Source organism: Aspergillus pseudoviridinutans (assembly GCF_018340605.1).
Source record: "Aspergillus pseudoviridinutans IFM 55266 DNA, scaffold_10, whole genome shotgun sequence".
Taxonomy (NCBI): Eukaryota; Fungi; Ascomycota; class Eurotiomycetes; order Eurotiales; family Aspergillaceae; genus Aspergillus; species Aspergillus pseudoviridinutans.
Genome location: NW_025091290.1, coordinates 57,905 through 77,299, shown reverse-complemented (window position 1 = coordinate 77,299; position 19,395 = coordinate 57,905). Strand labels below are relative to the sequence as shown.

Sequence of the window (19,395 nt, the reverse complement as noted above, 5' to 3'; positions counted from 1 at the left end):
CGACAGGGGCATGAATACTCATTCAGGGTCGGGCATAGACGCCAGCCATTTATCCGCCATCCTATCTAGGTCCTGGCCAACCGCAATCTGCCCCGTCTGCTTGTCAATGAACCTCAGATTCTCTTTGGACATGGCCAGGCACAAACTTCCCCCGCGTCTTGCCATGCCAGCAGACCGTCTTCACAGATGACATGAACTTCCTCCACATTAGGATACAATTTTCGTAGCTCGTGGGATCGAAAGTGCAAAAGGATTCATCCTTCTCCCGCTCAAAGGTAAGCCGGTGAATCAGCAGTCGTTCAGCGAGACTAATTGTGTCAAACCAAGAATGCCCAATTGAGATCATGTCAATCTCAAAGTTGACCCAGACGTACCGCGGCTCAACCCCTGCAGAAAAAAATTAAAGGCCTTCTGGTACAGCCCCTGATTTCGGGATTCATAGCAGATCCGAAGGAGCCCTCTTGTAGGGGCTGCAGGCAGCTATAATTAGTATAGGAAATATGGACTCTACACATGACACTATTACTAGGATGGCACTGCCAAGCGCCCTTTGGACACAAGGTGAGTGAACTAGCTAAGCCAGAAATATCTCTATGGCGGGTATAATTGAACAAAGAGTGCAACAAGGTGAAGGTGGTTTGAAAAACCCCCCATATCATTAAACAAATCTTCGACTAAAGGTCAGTTAGACCCTAAGAAATTTGCCACACAAATTCCCAGAAAGCTGCAAATGACACAACACTCAGTGGCTTCTTGCCATATGAATTCTGTAGATGAGTTATTTTTTGCAGGGATCAAGGTTGGTGGCCAAGAAGAGTGTTTGTCAGCACAGAGTTCGTTTCAATGAATACGAGTTTCTTGACATCAAATTGTCGAATCGCATATGCTTCTGCAGAGTTGGGAATCCGGAAGGGCAGACCCTGATCACTATTTAAGCAGACAATGAGCGTTTTGATGTATGCCTATCCTTAGCTCTCGCACCATCCATATTCCTCCCCTCTTCCCTTCCCAAACGATTTTCCCAACTTGACTATTGCCCAAGATGCCTCTCATACCGATTTCTCTCTGGAGTCACTCTATCGGTGCTAATTCATGGAAAGTGGCCATGATTTTGGAGGAACTTAATATCCCTTACACCCACAAGTTTATTGATTTTCCTGAGATGAAGCAAGAACCGTACGTGTCCATTAACCCCAATGGTCGCGTCCCTGCAATTGAGGATTCAAATACCGGCATCACTCTATGGGAATCCGGTGCAATTATCGAGTACCTGGTCGCTACGTACGATAAGCAGAACACCATTAGTTTCACGGCTGGCTCAAAAGAGGACTACCAAACCAAGCAGTGGTTGTACTTTCAGGTATCTGGCCAAGGACCATATTTCGGCCAGGCAGCTTGGTTTCTGCGGTACCATTCCGAGAACGTCCCTAGTGCTATAGAGCGCTATATCAACGAAATTAAACGTGTCTTGCGGGTTCTGGACGGGGCGCTGAAGAATAAGGACTACCTTGTCGGAGACCAATACACATATGCCGACGCCGTCTTTGTGCCGTGGTTCACTATCATGACTTCCTTCACCGACGAAATGAACCTCGATGGAAAGTTTCCTAGCGTACACGCCTGGTTAACTCGCCTGAAGACCGCTCCAGCGATTGCAAAGGTCCTTGACGACTGGAGTGTAGCCTCCGGACAAAAAATGATGTGAATTATTAAAATCATTGAGGGACCGGAATTAAGTGGCTCAAAGAACACATCGTCTATTGGATGTTAAAGGCTGTCGCAGAAGAAGAATACTGTCAAGAGTGGAGCAGTAACTTACTGCATCCTCCCATTGATTTCCAATGTGCTCCATGCTTCTTTGCCATTTACATGCAACTTCTTTGCCTTTTGTATGTAATTCTTTACGCGATAACTTGGACCAGTTCACTCTGATTATCCCACAGGGCATTGCCGCCTTCGAGGAGTATTGAACATCACCCCTTAATTTAGCGCTCCGTGATTCTCTCTTCAATCAGACAACCATTCAATTTAATTGGTCACACTTGGTCTAACAACCTTGTCAATACATACTAGTAGTACTAGTTTATTTGCGGTAAGACAAATCCATATAGTAATTCAATTCCTGGCCGAGCAATAAGAAAACGTATATTGTGACCAAATTTTGTGACATACACACATGTCCACCGTCTTTATATTCGTTGCACAATCAAGTTGGCTATGCAAACGTTGAGAAGGGGGTGTCACTGGAATCCATGACTTCAGGAAGAAAAGGAAGTTTTCTATGATATAAATCTGATAATTGCTCAATCTAGATGTCAAAAATCCACATTGCCTATCTAGGGTAGCTGTGTACGAGAATACCGAACAAGCTGGGGCGCTTGGACCGTAGTTTCTCACCACCCCTTAGATTTTTAGACTTTAGATAGCAATGGCTGGGGCTCATACCGGATCTAACCTACGACTAGCAATCTGGCCTGGCCTGTGCAAGGGAGGCAGGAAAAGAAGGGCATAACTAATATAGCTAGTTTCACTACCTTTAACCGGCCAAGCCTTTGAAAATTTGCAAATATATTACTTGGTGTGTTAGGAGACAAACTCATGTATTTAAATATAGCTAATAGCTCACCTCCCGAACGCCATTACCCGGTACCACAGCACTAGACCAAGACAGAGCTTGGAGGAGAAGGCGGCGAGTTATGCGCTTCCTGAAGCGAGTGCGTCTGTTATTTGAGTTTCTGATATTGTGCGTTGATTGTAGTTGGATGTTACTTGGAGAGCTCATGATGAAGTAGGGCTAGACCAAGTCTGACGGCCAATGGTAATCTGATGTAATGGGAAGGATGTATCTCTCTCCTCGCTGTAACCAAAGTCTGATCCAGAATCACTTCTAATATCGATTCTTAATTCGTCGGCTGCAGGACTGATCCGGTAACAGTAGGCACAAGGCTATCACCTTGCGCCTCCAGGTCTGTATCCCGTCTAACCTTAGATTCCGGCAAATCGGTAGGCATATAGCGAGGTCCATCCCGTTTCTTCGTCGCGCTATTTTTTATCTTGCCTATTATATGTCTCATAATCAGCGTCATCCAGATCCAGGCCGCTTCGATGTACTCGATTCTAAAAGCGGTCCAGATGAGTGCGGCCGATATGAGGCTAGAAATGGGGACTGTAGGATAATTGGCAGTAAGCTGCTGGTTTTCTAAGAAAGACGATGTCAAGGTACTTACAGACGATATAGGAGACGTAACCTAGGACAAGCTTGCCTTCGGCATTTGTGCGAAATTGGCTGATGTCGAGAGTGAAGAACGAAGTCATGAACGACAAAGGGAGCTGCAACGAGTCAACTTCAGCCGCCAATAGGAGAAGCTACACTTACGAAGACGAGAGTAGTTAGGGTAAAAATAAGGACAGTGCGTCCTTGCTTTGTTGTTTCTCTAGTCATCTTGAGCGACTCCTGCGCGTCCATCACACTGTTCTGCTTCAGTTTAAGGTCTATCAGGAAATTAATCTGCGAGCGCGATCAGCGGAGCCTCAGAAGAGACCCGATTGAGATGATTATGTACCGACTGGTTGGCCCTCCGTGCACGCTCAAGCATGGCATTGATCTCGTCGATGCTGGCGTTGACCTTGGCCAACGGCAGGCTGAATTCATCTGGGTCGTTGCGGGCTCCCCATATCACCGTTGCGCGTTGGCCTGGGTAGGCTTCTTCTATTACCACGATTTTGTCTGGATCCGCAGTTGCGTCGCTGCTACTGCTCGAATCGCTTTCCGAGTCTGCTGTTTCCAAGGCTAAAATAAACTTGCCGATGCCGTCCATGACCTTGAGCATGTTGCGCTGGTCATTAAACAGCATGATCATGACATTCAGATCGTCGAGAGTCGCTTTGGCCCTGGAGAGTAGGATGATCTCGCGCTGTATATTTTGCCACGTTTTCCTTCTCGAGTTTGGTAAAGTTGCCAAATAGGACACTCTCCTCTTGAATCTTACACGTATGTAGTCAGCTCCCACATCCATCGCAATGCAGCGGGTGAGACATACTATATCGCTAATTTCCGTCTCATAGAGTTCAGAAACTGGAGCGTCAATTTGGTGTTTTCGAAGCTCAGGGTACTTGCCCGGTCAAGGTAGATCCTGGAGCACATAGCGGCGATCAGCCCTGCCAGATCGTAAGCGGTTTGAACAGAGCAGGCTCATGGAGAAGTCGCAGCTTCACGCAGCGCAGCACATTCGTCAACCCCTGTTGGTCTGGATGTGCTGGATCGAGAACTGGGAAACAGCTGACGACAGTGTCAGGCTTGCCCCGTTCGCCCTTCAGCACCCAGAGCCACAGCTGATCGACCATAGTAAGGATTTTTGGTCGCAGATCGTTTTTCATTTGATAGTAACCGAGTACCTGATTCTCGCCTCTCATTGTAGTGTCTGTAGCAGTATGATAGTGGTACTGATCTAGAGTGCGTCGGATATGCAAAGGATGCTCGTCAGTTAGATACGCTTTTAAACGCTTTTGGTCCCGGGTAAGCCTCTCATTCATGTTGTGCTTTTGAGACAAGGAGTTGGCAATTGCTTCGCGATTTGAGTGCATTTCTTCGAAATCCAAATGGAGGAAGGGCATCTGTCACCATGTGAGTATCTGCCCTTGTCGTCCTCGGAAGAAGTCGTACGAACAACAATAGATCTTTGTGATAGCCCGTCCCTTCCCCGTCCAGAGCCCCTGTCGGCTAAGTTAGCTATGGAGGCAATAGGCATGATAAGAAAATCGCGTACAGAGCGCGGCGCTTGGAAACGCCTGACATTGTGACCGCATAAAGCGAGCATGGTGGGCGCCAGTGGCACCATGATGTTGTCGATTAACCCAACGCTCGGGCTTGAGCACTCTATAAGCAGAGGCTGAGTTATTGTACAGCCGGGCCATCAAAAGCTGTCTCTGGTTAGCTCAATACGCGATGCAGGGAATCAATCCATCGCATCTGAAAACAGTTAGCTCGTCATATACAATAGGATGTATTCGACATACGTTATTAACCGGAAGATGCAGCCATCGAAATGAGGTGGAAGAAGTACCTGGAGTAGTAGAACCCAAGGAGTTTTCAGGAGCTCATCCACAGCAGCTTCTACAGCGCAAGGTGTCAGAACACCACAAACAGAGACAAAGTCGATAACAGTGGCCTTAAATTCATGGTCAATGCTGGAGTCGAGGTGCTCATCCGCTGTTCCCGCGAGTCTCCCAACCTTGTCTACGGCCGCAACCATGTGGAAGAGGGTTGGGTGGTGGTTAGCCAGGTCCATCGGAGCCTCCCCCTTGACGTTCCTCAAATGGACACTGGCCCCGGCGTTGAGAAGCACTTTGACTGCAGCTTCATGCCCAGATCGGATGGCCAGCCCAAGGGGAGTGTCTCGAGCTTTGCTAGTTTGATGGTTGCGTGCCGCTCCAGCCTTAAGCAGAGTATCCACCACCTCTGCGTGCCCTTGCTCCGCAGCGATGCAGAGAGGCGTGCGATCGTCGTAGTCCGGATCTCTGCAGTAGATTTGGACTTTCTTGTCAATTAAAACCTTTGTGAAGATACACCATCCCTTTTGCGCAGCTTTGTGCAGATAAAACTGTGTCAAACGCAGCCTGCTGGGCTGTCTGTATGGCTCAGGGAGTTGAAGTTCTTCCTCCATTAAGATGCGCAAGGTACTCTCCTGCTCATTTTTAGCTGCGCAGACGAGGGGCCTGCTGTCGAAATCGCCATTGTCGCCGATGGGAGTGGCGACTATCAGACCCTTTCTTTTTCGCGTTACTTATCAAGGTGATAACAGCATCGACGTGCCCGTTCCCAGCTGCCCATGAAAGTGGTATTCGCCCCTGGCAATCCGGCCGGTTAATATTGACCATTGGTTGAGCCAGTAGCAGATTTATGGTATTAGCATGACCGCTTGCAGCAGCCCAAGATAGCGGCGTCCTTCCCCCGATGTTCAGTTCGTTGACCTGTACTCCCGGCTCATCAAAAAGCAGCTTTGTGACCATCGCTTGTCCGCCGCCAGCGGCCCAGGAAAGAGCCGATCTTCCATTATGATCGCGTTGTGCCATTCCCTTTTCTCTAAGCAGCACTTTTACGCAGTCCTCCCATCCGTTCGCCGCGGCCCATGACAGAGGTGTCCAGGGAGTGCTCTCTGATTGGCGGGCAGAATATTTTGCGTTACTTTCTCCTCATCTCCGTAGCCTCCGTGGTGTACATAGGCTATGTCGAAAATTACAGGGAATGGAGAGTCCTGTTCGGCTTGTCGGCGCCGTAGCAGGGTAGCCACACCATACCTCTCCGAGTCTTTCAATTCTAACATAGTCTGTTGGACTCCGGTCTTATCAAAGCCGGTACCATCCAGGACGTTCCCGTCCACAACTCCCGCAGAAGACCGACGGAAGAAACCAACTTTCCACTCAGCATCGACCGCCACGCCGTCAGTAGTCGGACTCAGATCACACGAAGCGGTCACCTGTGCGGTCTGGATGTTGCGATCAAATCGAAGCTCGAAGAGCGCAAGATGCGATGCAGCAAGTGCGTGTCGTTTGCCATCCCCGCGCTATCAGGGAAGCCGAAAACACCTTCCAGCGCAACTGTGGGTGGCGGAATCCAGCGTGGGTCATCGACATCCATCCTGGCACGCACCGGTTTATATGCGCCTGCCTCTTTCGCTGCTCTCATCTCCTCCTCTTCCGGCTCCGGTTCCGCCGTTCCCTCCGGCAGAGGCCACATGAGCATGCGGCTGCAAATTGGATTAAGTGCTCAGGTGGACGTTGGGTGACAGGACAGCCCCGCACTATTTTGGCAGGGGTCAGGCCCACCAGCGAATAACAAACTTGTGATGCGCCTGGAATCCGCAGCATGGATTGTTGCTGTATCCATATTTTTCTCTTTCATGTCGGGACGAGTGGGGGTATAAGGAGGCGCATCAAATGGGAAAAAGGTACCGCTTCTATCAGAGCTATGTAGACAAGAAAGGGTGTCCTACCATAAAGACGCATCCACGACCGCCCCTGGTGATTAGTCCTTTGCTTGAGCTGGCCGTCGATGACGACCCCAAGCGGGCCGAGCAAAGCAGAGCAGCCGGACACTTCGGGGAAGTTTCTGAAACTTATTTACAGGTTATGCTGCCGGCTCTGTGTAAGCTCACCAACCTTATCTCTATTCTCGTGCAGAAAATACAATAAGGGACACAGACGCAGCTAGGAGCTGCCTAAATATCATTGCTGTTGCCTAGTCACTTGCTGTTCCAGCCCACGCTCCTACGCACAACCAGATTACCACCACGCCGAGCCAACTCCAAGCAATGTATAGCGGAAATTCAGAAGCAATGCGATCAAGCTGCCAGCCCATTGTCAACTCGATCCCTCTTAGCTTATCCGTTTGGGCGTACGGGCGGTCGATGCGGAATGGTAATGCGGTCTTCTCGCCTGAAAAGAATTCTCCTTCGAGGCGGTTGCAGAAGAACCTCTGACCCGTTTGCACAGTTGTGGTTGTCCATGCGACTGTTGCAACTTTCGCTTGCGGAGTTTCGACTGTTGGCCGCTGGTTTGGACCTCGAGGGGTTGCTGGACGCACGAATGTGGGCTTCGGGGTTGTTATCGGCAGATACTTGTGCGTGTGACTGGTTGTGTAGCGGGTTATCTGACCGAAAGTTTCCTTCCTGTGCTTCAGGATATGCGTTGGAGTTTCTATTCTCGGCAAGCGTGTCGCGGAGAAGTGGTGGAGGGTCGGGATATCGACAAATAGTCTCCGAGATGACGGCATCGCCGTCCGCGTGAATATGCTGGCGTTCATCTTCTGTCTCCCAGGGCCCATTATTGGTGAGGATCACCGGGTCGATCGGAATGCCATTTTGTTCGTCTGCCAGTCTTGCCAGCTCTCGTCTGAGCTGGACACACTGGGTGATGATATATATCTCAGGGCGTCTCTGGTAAAAAGGGCGCATTAATTGAGGCATCAATGGCATCGTGAACTTTGCGTGACGTAGCTAAATCCGGATCCGATGATGGACAAGCTCCGTTTACCGGAGACTGTTCCAGCCGCTCTGCGTGCTGGGTGTCGGATGATGTAGCGGGCGTCGTGGCAGGCGTCGTGGCAGGCGTTGTGGCAGAGTGCAGCCTAGATGACTTCTGGGACGGAGACTGTGGGGCTGGAAAGTGCCAGATGGCGTCACGGCACTTGCATGATTGCAAACCTCGGCTGGGGGCCGCGCCGGGAGCTGATGCTTGGGCAATGGCAATGTTTGGGGGAGGGCTGACTGAGGAAATTTGATGACAGGGGACTCATTGGAAGGAGAGTGTAGGCGTGAGCGCTTGGAGGAGGACCTTGTGCGGAAAGGGGGAGTCCATGTCTTGAAGTTATCAGCGTGAAATACAGGCCACATATTGGGGTAAGGGGAGACTGGGATAGCTGGTGGAAGGTGGCTGTGTGAATATTAGGCATGAGAGGGGAATGAGGCTGGAGTAAAAGGAAATATGCAAGTGTTGAAGAAAAGCAAGCTCCTATACTGCTGTCCATGGGGGTTCGTTAAATCTTCTGCGGTAAAGCTCCCTGTGGACCCTGTTCTATAACTTATCTTGCTCTTAATATTAAGTATACACCGCTAAGTGACCTTAGTATGGGTGCAGGATGTAGAGAGTAATATGTATAGAGCTAGGTGTGACATGACTAGACTGCCACAGACCATGTAGACTAGTAGAATGCTGCGGGCATACCCAGTACATTCTCAAACCACTGATCATCTCCAAGATCCATCGACTGCATCCAAATCATTTGATCTAGATCTGGGATATGGTGATTGTGACTGGTTGTGTCAGGGTTGGCACTCTGGCACGGCCTGGTTTCCACATCATGGATCTGAGAAGCTATGTTCCACCGAGATTCAGCCCACAGGCGACATCTGGTTAAAAGCTTGGATAAAAATTTAAGCAAATGGTCGTTGCACTGAAGTTCCGGCTCCTTGCTGCTCAGATCGAGCTTCTGCAGCATACAGTCCATCGTCGAGATAAGGTGAACTGTGTTCCGCACCGCTTGGCAGTCCCATTCGGGGTCTTTAAGTGTGGATAGATATTTCAACAGTGTCACTGTCAGAATCATCTGGGACCAGAAATGAAAGGGCTGGCCGACTAGTTTCGAGCAAGGGATCCGGTAGAAATTGTCCAGCCACGCCTTGATGTTCTCAACGGACTGCCACAAACACTCCAGGCGTTCGAATCCCTGTAGCCCAGATAGATTGAGAGGAGGCGAGTCTTGACTGACGGAATAGGCGAGCTGATTTATGTATAATTCAACGTATTGGGCGTGTGTATTGAGAATGTCTGCATCCCCCGGTGGAAGGTATCAGCCATCCAGCAGCGGGGATCGTCTGCCAGTTCAGTTGCATGGGAAACTACTTACCTAGCTGGGGGAGATCCGCGGGAAATAAAGATCGTAGCTCATGCAGCTCCCTTCGTAAAGTCTTAAGATACAATAGGCGAGGAGCTGAAACCGCCGCCGGGGTTGTTCCAGTGCGAGCCTCGTCCTGTTGTCGGACGTCATCCGCTCTTTGCTTTAACAACTGCAAGCGGACTTGAGAGATAAATAACCTATCTGCGGGGCATGCCTCGCTTATTGTGAGGACGCGAAGCGCCTCTTCCATCTGAGGTGTCCATCGTAGAGCATCTTGGCGGCCAAGGTGTGACGCAATACTAGATAGTCATACATTTAGTAAGATTGACAGAGTATCAGGAAGTCACGCGCACTTAGAGCTCAAAATAAAACACGCCAGTACTGCCCGCTGCCTTTCCAATAAGTCATAGGGCGTTTCATCGGTGTTGCTCTGATTATTGTCGTCCGCCCGCCCCTGGGTAATAGCCATCATGATTTGTACATCTGGCGAGGATGGTTTGAACAATCGCAGATCATAGACAAGTGAAATGGCGAGCATCATGAAGCGAGAGACAAGGTCTGCTCGGCCCAGAAAAGGATCTGTACTCCATGCTAGATATGTTATTAATCCAAGCAGMAGGTCGATATTTGACTGGACTTTAAGCAAAGCGGATGTGAACAGGAGATGCTTCAGCTCCTCAACTTGAGTCAGTCTTTCCTGCGTCGAGAATGTGGTCACAGTGTGGATAGCTTGGAACAAGAAAGGCCTGTTCTGGCGCAGATACCGGCTGTTCATATCTGGGGTCAGGTCGATGAAAGGAAAAGCCGGCAGCATTCGGGAACGGAAGAAACTAAGCCGTTCATCTGCTTGAGTTGGCGAGGGAGCCGGGGTAGAGAGAGAATAATGATGAGACGGAAATATCGGATTTGTATTCGGCGACAATGCGGCAATCGCGTCCATCGCAAACGGCGGTCCGTCACCGACGCCCAGAGTAGTGCTGGCGGGGGTTACTAGAGTAGGATTCGAACCAGACGTGGATGATGAACTGCCGTCTTGAAGGACGTTGACKGAAGAAGAACCGATGAAAGAGTGCATGGCGGACAACAGGCTCTCCATTTTGTCTTCCAGCCGCGCAATCCGCCTATCAGACACTTTGGCTGTCTGACTCTGAGCATTCTGAGCATTCCGCCGGCGAACCGACTCTGATGGCTCACACCGTTTCTTGAGCCGGAGACACCTTTCACAAGTATCGCCAGTTGGAGCACGCACACACCGGCACTTGGCCTTGTAGCACTGCGTGCAAGCTTGGCCATAGGTGCAGGACTGGCCGAGGGCTGATTTCGACTTCGATCTCTCCATAGTATATGCCAGCTATGCCAGAAGGCGATGACCTGTACGGATAGTTGTTGACCCGTAAGGGATACTTGTTGCGCTGGTCAGACACAGGCAGACGGAGGGGAAATTAGGGACATCCTTGCTGCGGAGATTATCTAAATTCCGCCGTATTATGCCCGACGGATTTGGGACTCCGAAGTCCGGTTATATTATACAAGGGTTGTCCAATATTGACCATCGGATCAAGCCGCCGCCAGGACGAAGAGCGGGAGACGCGGGGCTATATTTAGTAAGAGGTAAATTAACGCTCGTTAATTCCTCTAGGAATGCATAGGTATTATTGCTCATTGATCTGACTATGTTTCGAGAAGAGGAATTTAAGGTTTAAAATCGCTCAAAGAACTGTGCCAAGATAATCAAAGAGGTAGGCCGATAGGGATCAGATTGATAATCTGCATGAATATCTTACTCTAGGGCCTGCAAATAATCCCGCCAAGCTGTGAGTGTCCCGTAGCTCGCCCAGAACTCGAAGCAAGTACTGGACGCCATCGCCGCCCCCCAGTGTGCCAGTAGCGGCATGGGTCCTGAGAAAGGTGGCCGCGTAAGCCAGAGTGTCCGGCAAGAAGCGGTGAGCCTTGAAGGGGCTGAGGTACGGCACTGCCTTGGCCAGACGCACGATCTCGGAAGCTGCTTGCGCGGCGCGCTGCTGGTAGGCTGCTGCCAGGCCCTGCTGGTCGACAGTGCGCCACGAGGCCTGCTGCATCGTGTTGCTGAGATGGACGGTCGCCCGGTACGCCAGCATGCGGGTTAAGAGAAGCATTGGGTCGCTGTCGACGGCGGGGGAAGGGACAAGCATCTGCACTCGCCTCTCCACGGCCGTGGCCAGCCACCCCTGGCGGATACAGAACTCTCTCGTCCCCGCCTCGAATTCAGTGGCGTACAACAGCTGGTGTGTCATGCAGCGACGGTGGAGCGTTGCAATGATGATGGATTCGGCGAACGGGGACAGCGTGATGGGTCCCGTCTGCGCCATGGCCTCTGGGAGAAAGCTGATGCAAGTCGGCTGGCTGTTTGGAAGTTTGCCTCGGGTCCGGGGAGACTCGTAGAGATCTATGTAGAATTAGCGAGTCCTGCCACCAACCACTGATAGGAAACTTGCCATTTCTTCCCGTAGCGTCAAGGATCACTCGTTTTGCAAGCAGAGGAGGCGATCAAAGCAAAAGGCCAGCCAAAGCGTGCGTCTACGCTCTTCGGCGTCGACAAAGCTCTCGCTAGACTAAGCGCTGGGAGAAGCCACAGGAAGCACTTGCAAGTCACCCCCGGGGGCATCCATATCCCATAGACGGGCCATCTGCACGAGGCGAAAGCCCCGACCGGCTGTGAGCATGGCCTGGTCGACACCCGTTCGTAGAAGCTCGTAGTGGCTCAGAAGCAGCCAGGCCTGGATGTGCTCCAGGGGGATCTGGCCCCTGGGCGTAGCTGGCGTCTGGCTGGGTCTCGAGCAGACTGCGCGTCTCAGCAAGAGCTGCTCACTGATATGGCTCCAGTGGGCAGACATGGCTGCCGCCAGGGTCCGCATGGCTGACTGGAGACATGCCTGGGCAGGCGTATAGCTGCCTTGGGCGACCAACGCAAAGTATCACTGGCGATGAATGATGGGACAGAACGCGTGCACCCTGTCAAAGTACAGTTAATCACTTCGGGAGGCTGTCAGCAAGCTCTAGAGCCAAGGTGGGCATGGGTGCTGGGGAGGCTCGCACAGTTCGGCCTGAATGAGGTCCGTCATCTGGACATTGGAGCTGGATTTTGGCTGTCGTAGGCGTGCTCTCGTCCAGAACATCGATGTCGAGTGGGTCCATCAATGTGGTGCCCGTCAATTCTGGTGGCATCAGGCTGCTGATGCCGTTGATATCCTGCCAGTCCAGACAATCTGGCCAACCCGGCAGTCCAGTAGCAGCAGCAGCATCCGAGTAACTTGAGATTCCCGATTTCACCGCCGACGTAACTGGCATGGCCAAAGCAGCAGCCCTCGATGTTCCTACGGATGTTGCAGAGGCCGGCGACATGTCTCGGTCGTTGAGCTCGCCGGCCTGGATGTCAAACTCGTAAAGTATCGTACGAATGTCTGCGCGGGGTTCGGAGTCCGCTTCGATCAACAGGGACGGGGCTGGTCGGTGTCCGAGTTATCGGTCGAGCTGCCATCGAAGCGTTGCTTTGCAGGACAAGGATTGATAATCAGCCTACAGGCCACATGGCGGGCAAGCATCAAGGGACTTGGAGGAAATGCAAAAATGCTGTGAAAATACATGGAATACTGTAGACGAACCTAACTGGGTCAGCATTGAGTTGAGCTGGCCTTTTATATGAACCCTGTGCTGTTATGATGCACTGCATGCCATTCTCAGTACAGAGGTCACACTTTGGTCGCACTCAGTCACACTGCGCCTTTCGTCTGCGACACTCTTCGCACGTAAAACCAGGCTGCTGCTGGCCTCTTCTCCCTGCTCGACACGCCATGAAAGAGCGCCGATGATGCTGATGGCGTGAGATGTGGGTATATCAGCGGTGACTAGGTGGGCAGAGTACATTCTTTATATGGCCTACAACGAACATCTAGCCTAGTCGATGGGAGAGATACTGAGAGCCTCCAGGATTCACCTTTTTCTTACTTGCAGACGTCTGGCAGCCGTGGATTGTGGCTGGATGAGTTGAGCTTGATAAGATGGTAAGCTGGGCATGTAAGCCCGCTACCCCAGCACCCTATTAGATGTGAAATTTGATCACACCATAGCGCGACAACCATTCTATGGTGGAGATACAAGTTGGTAAAATTATGTTTCGGAGAGAGCAGCCGGAGACGTTAGAGGTTATAAGCCCCCTGGCTGCATGAATATTGCTCACGTCGGCCGCAAAGACAGGGGTAGCAGCCACTTAGGACGCCGTGGCTACAAATGTACTCTGCGTACGCGGAAGGAAGAGAACAACACAGGAAATGGAAAACAGCGTGCCTCAACCGGAGTTCAATCCTCTGAATTCCGTGCAAAGTCCGTCCCTGGTAGACTCACCATGAAGCCCCATAGGCTTTCATTAGTATCATGTACATATAACTGAGCTCAAGTTCTGTCGCTTCTGTTTTTGTTTTGGTCTATTTCACAACTATCCATTGCTCCCTTGTTGGTGCAGCCCCATCCCAAGCCGAGCGCCAGCTTACACAATTCCCCGCTTTGTTGGTGCCTCCTCATCTATCGCAATGGCTCCAAAGAACCAAGCGGCCTGGATCCCTGCCAAAAAGGTCCGGCCGTTCAAGGTTGGCGACGCGCCCTATACGGCCCCCGGCCCGGGCCAGGTGGTGGTCAAGAACACCGCCGTGGCCATTAACCCTTTCGACTGGGTGTTGCAGTTCATCGGGCCGGCAATCGCGGGCTATATCAAGTACCCCTTCATCTTTGGCACAGACGTCGCCGGCGAAGTGGTCGAGGTCGGCCCCGATGTGCAGCGTTTCCGCGTGGGCGATCGAGTCTTCGGAAGCGCCACGGCCGTGGCCAAGGAGGTCAACCGCCCGGCCGAGGGAGCGTTCCAGCTCTACACGGTGATGCGACAGCATATGCTGGCGCCCACTCCCTCCCACATCACCGACGAAGAGGCCTGTGTCTTGGGGCTGGGCCTCGGGACTGCGGCGTGGGGCCTCTTCCACCCGGACTATCTAGGCCTCGACATGCCTCAGATCCCGCCGCCCACGGATGTCGTGGGGAAATCAGGCCTACCACGCACCGTCATCATCACCGGCGGCGCGTCAAGCGTGGGGAGCAACGCTGTGCAGCTGGCTGTGTCCGCCGGCTACCAAGTCCTGTCGACCTCGTCTCCCAAGAACTTTGACTATGTCAAGGGCCTCGGTGCCACCCATGTCTTCGACTACAGGAGCAGAACATTGGTCAAGGACCTCCTCGTCGCCCTCCGGGGCCGCGAGTTGGTCGGTGCCTACACTATTGGCGGCGGTGCCGTCGAGGCATGCACCGCCGTGATGAGGCATCATGATGTCCACCTCACCCGGAAATTCATCGCCGCGGCCGGTGCCATAATCCCTGCCGAAAAGCTCGCCACCTTTGTTGGCAAGGGCACATACTTGATAGGCATGATGGGCGGCATGATCAAGTCGAAGGGGAGGCGCCTTCGGACCGGGGTCGAAGCTAAATTCATCCTCGTCGATGGCCTAGTCGACCCCAAGAGCGTCGTGTCTCGCATCTACAAGGAGTTCCTGCCGCAGGCGCTTGAGCAGCACCAGTTTGTGCCAGCACCTCCCCCGCACGTGGTGGGGAAGGGGCTGAACAAGATCCAAGAGGCTCTGGATCTCCAGAGGAGAGGTGTCTCGGGAAAGAAGCTTGTCGTAACGCTGTAGCTGAGTGAGTTTAGAATAGGGTAGGCACAGGATATCGATTTTTGTAGTTAGCAATATACCTTAATACTCCGCTTCCTGCTAAGGGATCGCAAATTCTGTTTATTTGGTATATCTAGTTGCGCGTGCATGGACATACGAGGTGTCAATGGTAGTGAAGATGATTAAGTCATCAAAAGAGTAATATTAAAGGTTAATAGCCTATTCCAAAGATCTATCCTTAACAAAGTCAATGCCAATTTCCCAATTAAAACGACAGAGAAACAACTCTGGGGGGTAGTGCGGCAAGAATCCGATATACCGAAAACGACGACCGGCAACCGCAGCAGCCGGAGATTCATGTGAAAGAAGTGACTACATTGTTGGCACTACTCTACTTGTACCAGCTAACTCTTGATCACCGCTATCAGGAGACTCATTGGTAATGACCTGAAGATCCTTGACCTTGCGAATGTCCTTCCATCCAAGACCCGGAGAAAAGACCAAGACAGCGAGACTGACCGCGATACCGAGGTACATGACGTGGTTGATACTTTTTGCATAGGCCGCCAGCACCGCAGCTAGCTGGGAGCCAGCGACCAGGTCCCGGATGGAGCGGACTCCAGCAGCGACGATGGCTTCTGGACTGCGGCCAATCTGTGCCGCGTGCTGCTGAAGCTGGTGCCGCAGGCTGTTGCTGAAAATGGCGTTCGCCGCGATCAGAGAGACGGCAGCGCCGATGTTTTGCCAAAAAATGATAATGGCCATGGCTTGTGGGATCTGCTTGGGAGACACAAGGTTTTGGATCGCGATATAGGGGGCCGCCGTTGTGCAACCACTTGCTACACCGTAGAGGATCTGGTACCCGATCCATCTGGCAACCGAGGTCGTCGGACTGAGGGTCGACAAGAGGCCGTAGCCCACCGCGGAGATGGCGCCCCCGGCAAGAAGAAAGGGAAGATAGTAACCCAACATGGAAATTAGGGCGCCCGAGACCATGGTGAACAGGACCAACCCGAGAGTGATTGGGAGCATGTGCACCCCGCTCATCAAGGGCGAGTCATCGCGGATCGCCTGGAAATAGATGGCAATGTAGAAATCAGCCACCAGGACACTGGACAGGCTGAAGAACATGGTCATTGCGGTGGACCAGATAACTCGGTGTCTGAGCATCGCAAACGGGACCATGGCCTCGTCTCCCCGACGATGCTCCCAGACTAGAAAGACGCCAAAGGTGACGGCACCGCCCACCAGCAAGCCAATTACTACGGAACTGTTCCAAGGGTGTTGGTTGCCGCCAAACTGCAGCCCCAAGAGGAACATCACCACGGCGGGGCAGACGAGCATGAATCCGGGGAGATCCAGCGACTTGATGGCGGTGCCGAGGATCTCTAGGGGCGGACTCTTGGGTTCTGTTTCGGGGATCGTGTTGAAGAGAAGAAATCCCCCGACGATAACGCCCAAAGGGAGGTTGATGTAAAAGCACCACCGCCATGACACGTTGGTGGTAAACGCCCCTCCGATGATGGGGCCCGTCGCGAGGCCCAGCTGGCCCATGCCCATGTTGAGCCCCATAAAAAGCGCCTGTTTCTTTGTTGGGAGGACGGCGGAAATGGTTGTCACCGCGCCGTTGGCTACTCCAGCTGACCCGACGCCTGCGATGGCGCGGCCGACGATGAACATGGGCGACGACTGGGCTGCTCCGCATAGGGCGGAGCCAATCTCAAAGAGAACAAAGAAGACAAGAAAGGTCCACTGATAATCACCGTGTCAGCCACGATGCCTTGAGTCGTAGAGCAACATACCTTGGTGGAAAACTGGGTGTAAATCTTGCCGGTTAAAGGTTGGAACGCTGCACTTCCAAGCTGGTAGGCGCCGCCATACCAGCCGACGTCCACCAACGAGTCGAACTCGGAGGTGATGGCCGGAGTGGCGGTGGAAAGGACGGCAAGGTCGAGGAAGAACAGGAAATAGGCCAGGGTCACTGATGTGAGAATCAGGGTGACCGCCAGCCCCGAAGGATACTCGTACTTGGGCTCTGCATCATCGCTGGAGGCACCTTTCTCATTCTGCCTCCACTCGAACGAGTCTGTAGAAGTCGCAGCCATTGCAAGATGTGTGGTGCTCTAGTATGATACTGTGATGACTACCGGATCTAATAAGACATACTTGCTCTCATGCTGATTATAAAGGCATACTCATCTATAATCCAGGAGACCGGAGTCTGCCTCTCCGAAATCCGCACCTGCAGCAACAAATCGTAGGGATCACTTATATAATGTGAGACTGATTCCGAAATCCGTCCCAATCACCTGAATGAAATGACCCATACTATTTTGTATCATCAAGCATTTGTATTACACTTATCACCCAGCGCCAAGTCTGGGATTTCAGCCACCACTGCACTACCATCCTCCGTTGTGATGGGCATCCGATGGTCTCCATCCCACTCCACAAGTCTCGCACTAGACCGCGAACAGCAACGCAGCAGCTCCCGGTACATCTCGATGCCAGCGTCCTGTCGTCCATGGACATGGACGGTCGGCAGCTGCTGCAGCCCGGGTTCTGGCCGCATCCTGTCACCCCGGGCCATCGACCATTCCAGGAGCAGGTGACGTGGATGATGCACCAGTTGATAATCGGTGGGACCCACGGCCCTATGGAAATATTGCTGGACTGGTGTATGTATGGGTTGAGGGTGCATTACAACAGCACGAGCCTCAGGCATGTGATGTGGATGGGTGAGGATCAGTTATTATACCAGCAGATCGCGTTCACGAATGGGGTGTTTCGTGGATGGTTCGTCACGGCGGCGAGGGAGATATTAGGCCAGTCCTTCATGCAGAAATATGACCAGATGCCCCAAAGATACTTTGTGATACAGCACATTCTGAGGTCCAGTAACATTGTACACCCTCGATCTATATGGAAAGTCTCTCCCTTATACACGATAGTATACATTCCCTTCAAAGAGCCGCCGAGCGGTCCGGAAAACCGCTACATTATCAACACTAACCCCACCTGTATGGTCCATCCCCAACACAGCTTCCACGTGTATCACTCCAGCCGGATGTCGAATGCCCACCGGCAACGGACGTGCAATCTGATGACTGGCCAACGACATGCCATGCTTCGGCCGTGTGTCCCTTTTCCCGTTCTGCCTCAACTCCCACGCAATCGTGCCGTGGATGACCGTGGCTGCACCCACACACACCGCACCCGTCAACTGCAAACTCGCATGGGCCTTTCCCATGGTGAATGCCAGAATACACAGATCTGCCTCGTCATCCTCCGCCGCCGCAGAGGATAAAAGGGCGATCTTGGGAGTCCCGCGCACCGTGCCCGCCGCCTCCACATCGGCAGCCAGCCCGAACCGCACGGCGCCTTCCCGGCGGATATCCTCGATCACGGACAGGAACGCCGGGTCGTCGGGACGACGGTCGTGATCCGGTATTGGCAGTGACGCTGTGTCGACGAGAACAAACGGGTTCGCTGCGTCAACCAGGCTGACTCGCACGGTGAATATCCCCATAGTGCGCGACTGGATGGTCAACATCTCCTGCTGCGCGCCGCTTGGGAACAGCCGGCCCGTCATGCTGCCTCCGGGGCGCAGGAAGGCCAGCCTGATCGGGCTGGATGTGCCCGCCACTCCGGGGATGCGGTAATCGCCTTCTTCTTGGAAGGTCCCGTCCGGGGCGACGTGGACGGTTTCCACTATCAGTTGTCCGGTGTTGGTGTTGTACGTTCGAATGTCAATCTTGGATAGCAGAGATCAGTTCTGAACGATGTACCAACGACAACATAGCAGGGACTTGCTAACCTCTTTCTGTCCTGGTGCGGCCCTCACAATTCCCTCGTCCAGCGCAAACGGGCCCACTCCAGCGGCGATATTGCCGCAGTTCCCCGTCATGTCGATACGCGGCTGGTCAGGCGCCACCTGCACAAATGTATACTCCACGTCGACATTCGGGCGACTTGATCTCTCCACTACGGCAACCTTGGACGTCGTCGACGATGCACCGCCTACTCCGTCGATCTGCCGGCTATCGCCTTGCGAGGACCCCATGGCCGACAGCAGGATCGGCTCCCAGAGGTGGGTGGACGCTGGGAGATGATGCCGGTGGAGGAACAGGCCCTTGGACGTGCCTGACCTCATCCACACAGCGGGTAGGGTCTTTCTATTGGACTGGTGGGCATACTTTAGAGCTTTGATAGGACTGTACTCCACGGGTGATATGGCGTAGGCTGGTGACATGATTGAGCGCAGGGTACAGGTAATTCTCATCTGTGAATTGAACTCGGACTGCGTGGGAC

The 19,395-nt window shown here is 52.6% G+C and overlaps 11 protein-coding genes across 11 annotated transcripts; 3 read left to right on the top strand and 8 right to left on the bottom strand.

The window, feature by feature from the left end:
- Positions 1-1,042: 1,042 nt before the first annotated feature.
- Positions 1,043-1,705, top strand: Asppvi_001786 (glutathione S-transferase family protein; the record flags this gene model as incomplete). The annotated part of the gene is made up of 1 exon (XM_043307319.1): positions 1,043-1,705. One exon carries the CDS (start codon positions 1,043-1,045, stop codon positions 1,703-1,705), a length of 663 nt encoding a protein of 220 aa, XP_043163254.1.
- Positions 1,706-2,900: 1,195 nt separating this feature from the next.
- Positions 2,901-4,016, bottom strand: Asppvi_001785 (uncharacterized protein; the record flags this gene model as incomplete). Its single annotated transcript, XM_043307318.1, has 4 exons — positions 2,901-3,166; positions 3,228-3,330; positions 3,377-3,508; positions 3,564-4,016. The coding sequence occupies 4 exons, from the start codon at positions 4,014-4,016 to the stop codon at positions 2,901-2,903; spliced, it is 954 nt and encodes a 317-aa protein (XP_043163253.1).
- Positions 4,017-4,152: 136 nt separating this feature from the next.
- Positions 4,153-6,072, bottom strand: Asppvi_001784 (ankyrin repeat domain-containing protein; the record flags this gene model as incomplete). Its single annotated transcript, XM_043307317.1, has 6 exons — positions 4,153-4,614; positions 4,664-4,713; positions 4,767-4,876; positions 4,943-4,969; positions 5,017-5,755; positions 5,784-6,072. 6 exons carry the CDS (start codon positions 6,070-6,072, stop codon positions 4,153-4,155), a joined length of 1,677 nt encoding a protein of 558 aa, XP_043163252.1.
- A 172-nt stretch (positions 6,073-6,244) lies between these two features.
- Positions 6,245-6,785, top strand: Asppvi_001783 (uncharacterized protein; the record flags this gene model as incomplete). Its single annotated transcript, XM_043307316.1, has 2 exons — positions 6,245-6,282; positions 6,326-6,785. The coding sequence occupies 2 exons, from the start codon at positions 6,245-6,247 to the stop codon at positions 6,783-6,785; spliced, it is 498 nt and encodes a 165-aa protein (XP_043163251.1).
- Positions 6,786-7,379: 594 nt separating this feature from the next.
- Positions 7,380-8,390, bottom strand: Asppvi_001782 (uncharacterized protein; the record flags this gene model as incomplete). Its single annotated transcript, XM_043307315.1, has 3 exons — positions 7,380-7,979; positions 8,032-8,148; positions 8,202-8,390. The coding sequence occupies 3 exons, from the start codon at positions 8,388-8,390 to the stop codon at positions 7,380-7,382; spliced, it is 906 nt and encodes a 301-aa protein (XP_043163250.1).
- Positions 8,391-8,698: 308 nt separating this feature from the next.
- On the bottom strand, positions 8,699-9,863 carry Asppvi_001781 (uncharacterized protein; the record flags this gene model as incomplete). Its single annotated transcript, XM_043307314.1, has 3 exons — positions 8,699-9,324; positions 9,404-9,693; positions 9,748-9,863. The coding sequence occupies 3 exons, from the start codon at positions 9,861-9,863 to the stop codon at positions 8,699-8,701; spliced, it is 1,032 nt and encodes a 343-aa protein (XP_043163249.1).
- A 1,230-nt stretch (positions 9,864-11,093) lies between these two features.
- Asppvi_001780 (uncharacterized protein) lies at positions 11,094-12,267 on the bottom strand (the record flags this gene model as incomplete). The annotated part of the gene is made up of 3 exons (XM_043307313.1): positions 11,094-11,111; positions 11,179-11,819; positions 12,027-12,267. The coding sequence occupies 3 exons, from the start codon at positions 12,265-12,267 to the stop codon at positions 11,094-11,096; spliced, it is 900 nt and encodes a 299-aa protein (XP_043163248.1).
- Positions 12,268-12,403: 136 nt separating this feature from the next.
- Positions 12,404-13,297, bottom strand: Asppvi_001779 (uncharacterized protein; the record flags this gene model as incomplete). Its single annotated transcript, XM_043307312.1, has 3 exons — positions 12,404-12,876; positions 12,954-13,035; positions 13,118-13,297. The coding sequence occupies 3 exons, from the start codon at positions 13,295-13,297 to the stop codon at positions 12,404-12,406; spliced, it is 735 nt and encodes a 244-aa protein (XP_043163247.1).
- A 662-nt stretch (positions 13,298-13,959) lies between these two features.
- On the top strand, positions 13,960-15,105 carry Asppvi_001778 (zinc-binding alcohol dehydrogenase family protein; the record flags this gene model as incomplete). Its single annotated transcript, XM_043307311.1, has 1 exon — positions 13,960-15,105. The coding sequence occupies one exon, from the start codon at positions 13,960-13,962 to the stop codon at positions 15,103-15,105; it is 1,146 nt and encodes a 381-aa protein (XP_043163246.1).
- A 351-nt stretch (positions 15,106-15,456) lies between these two features.
- On the bottom strand, positions 15,457-17,189 carry Asppvi_001777 (MDR family MFS transporter; the record flags this gene model as incomplete). Its single annotated transcript, XM_043307310.1, has 2 exons — positions 15,457-16,836; positions 16,887-17,189. 2 exons carry the CDS (start codon positions 17,187-17,189, stop codon positions 15,457-15,459), a joined length of 1,683 nt encoding a protein of 560 aa, XP_043163245.1.
- Positions 17,190-18,022: 833 nt separating this feature from the next.
- Positions 18,023-19,336, bottom strand: Asppvi_001776 (uncharacterized protein; the record flags this gene model as incomplete). The annotated part of the gene is made up of 2 exons (XM_043307309.1): positions 18,023-18,838; positions 18,902-19,336. 2 exons carry the CDS (start codon positions 19,334-19,336, stop codon positions 18,023-18,025), a joined length of 1,251 nt encoding a protein of 416 aa, XP_043163244.1.
- Between the last annotated feature and the right edge of the window lie 59 nt (positions 19,337-19,395).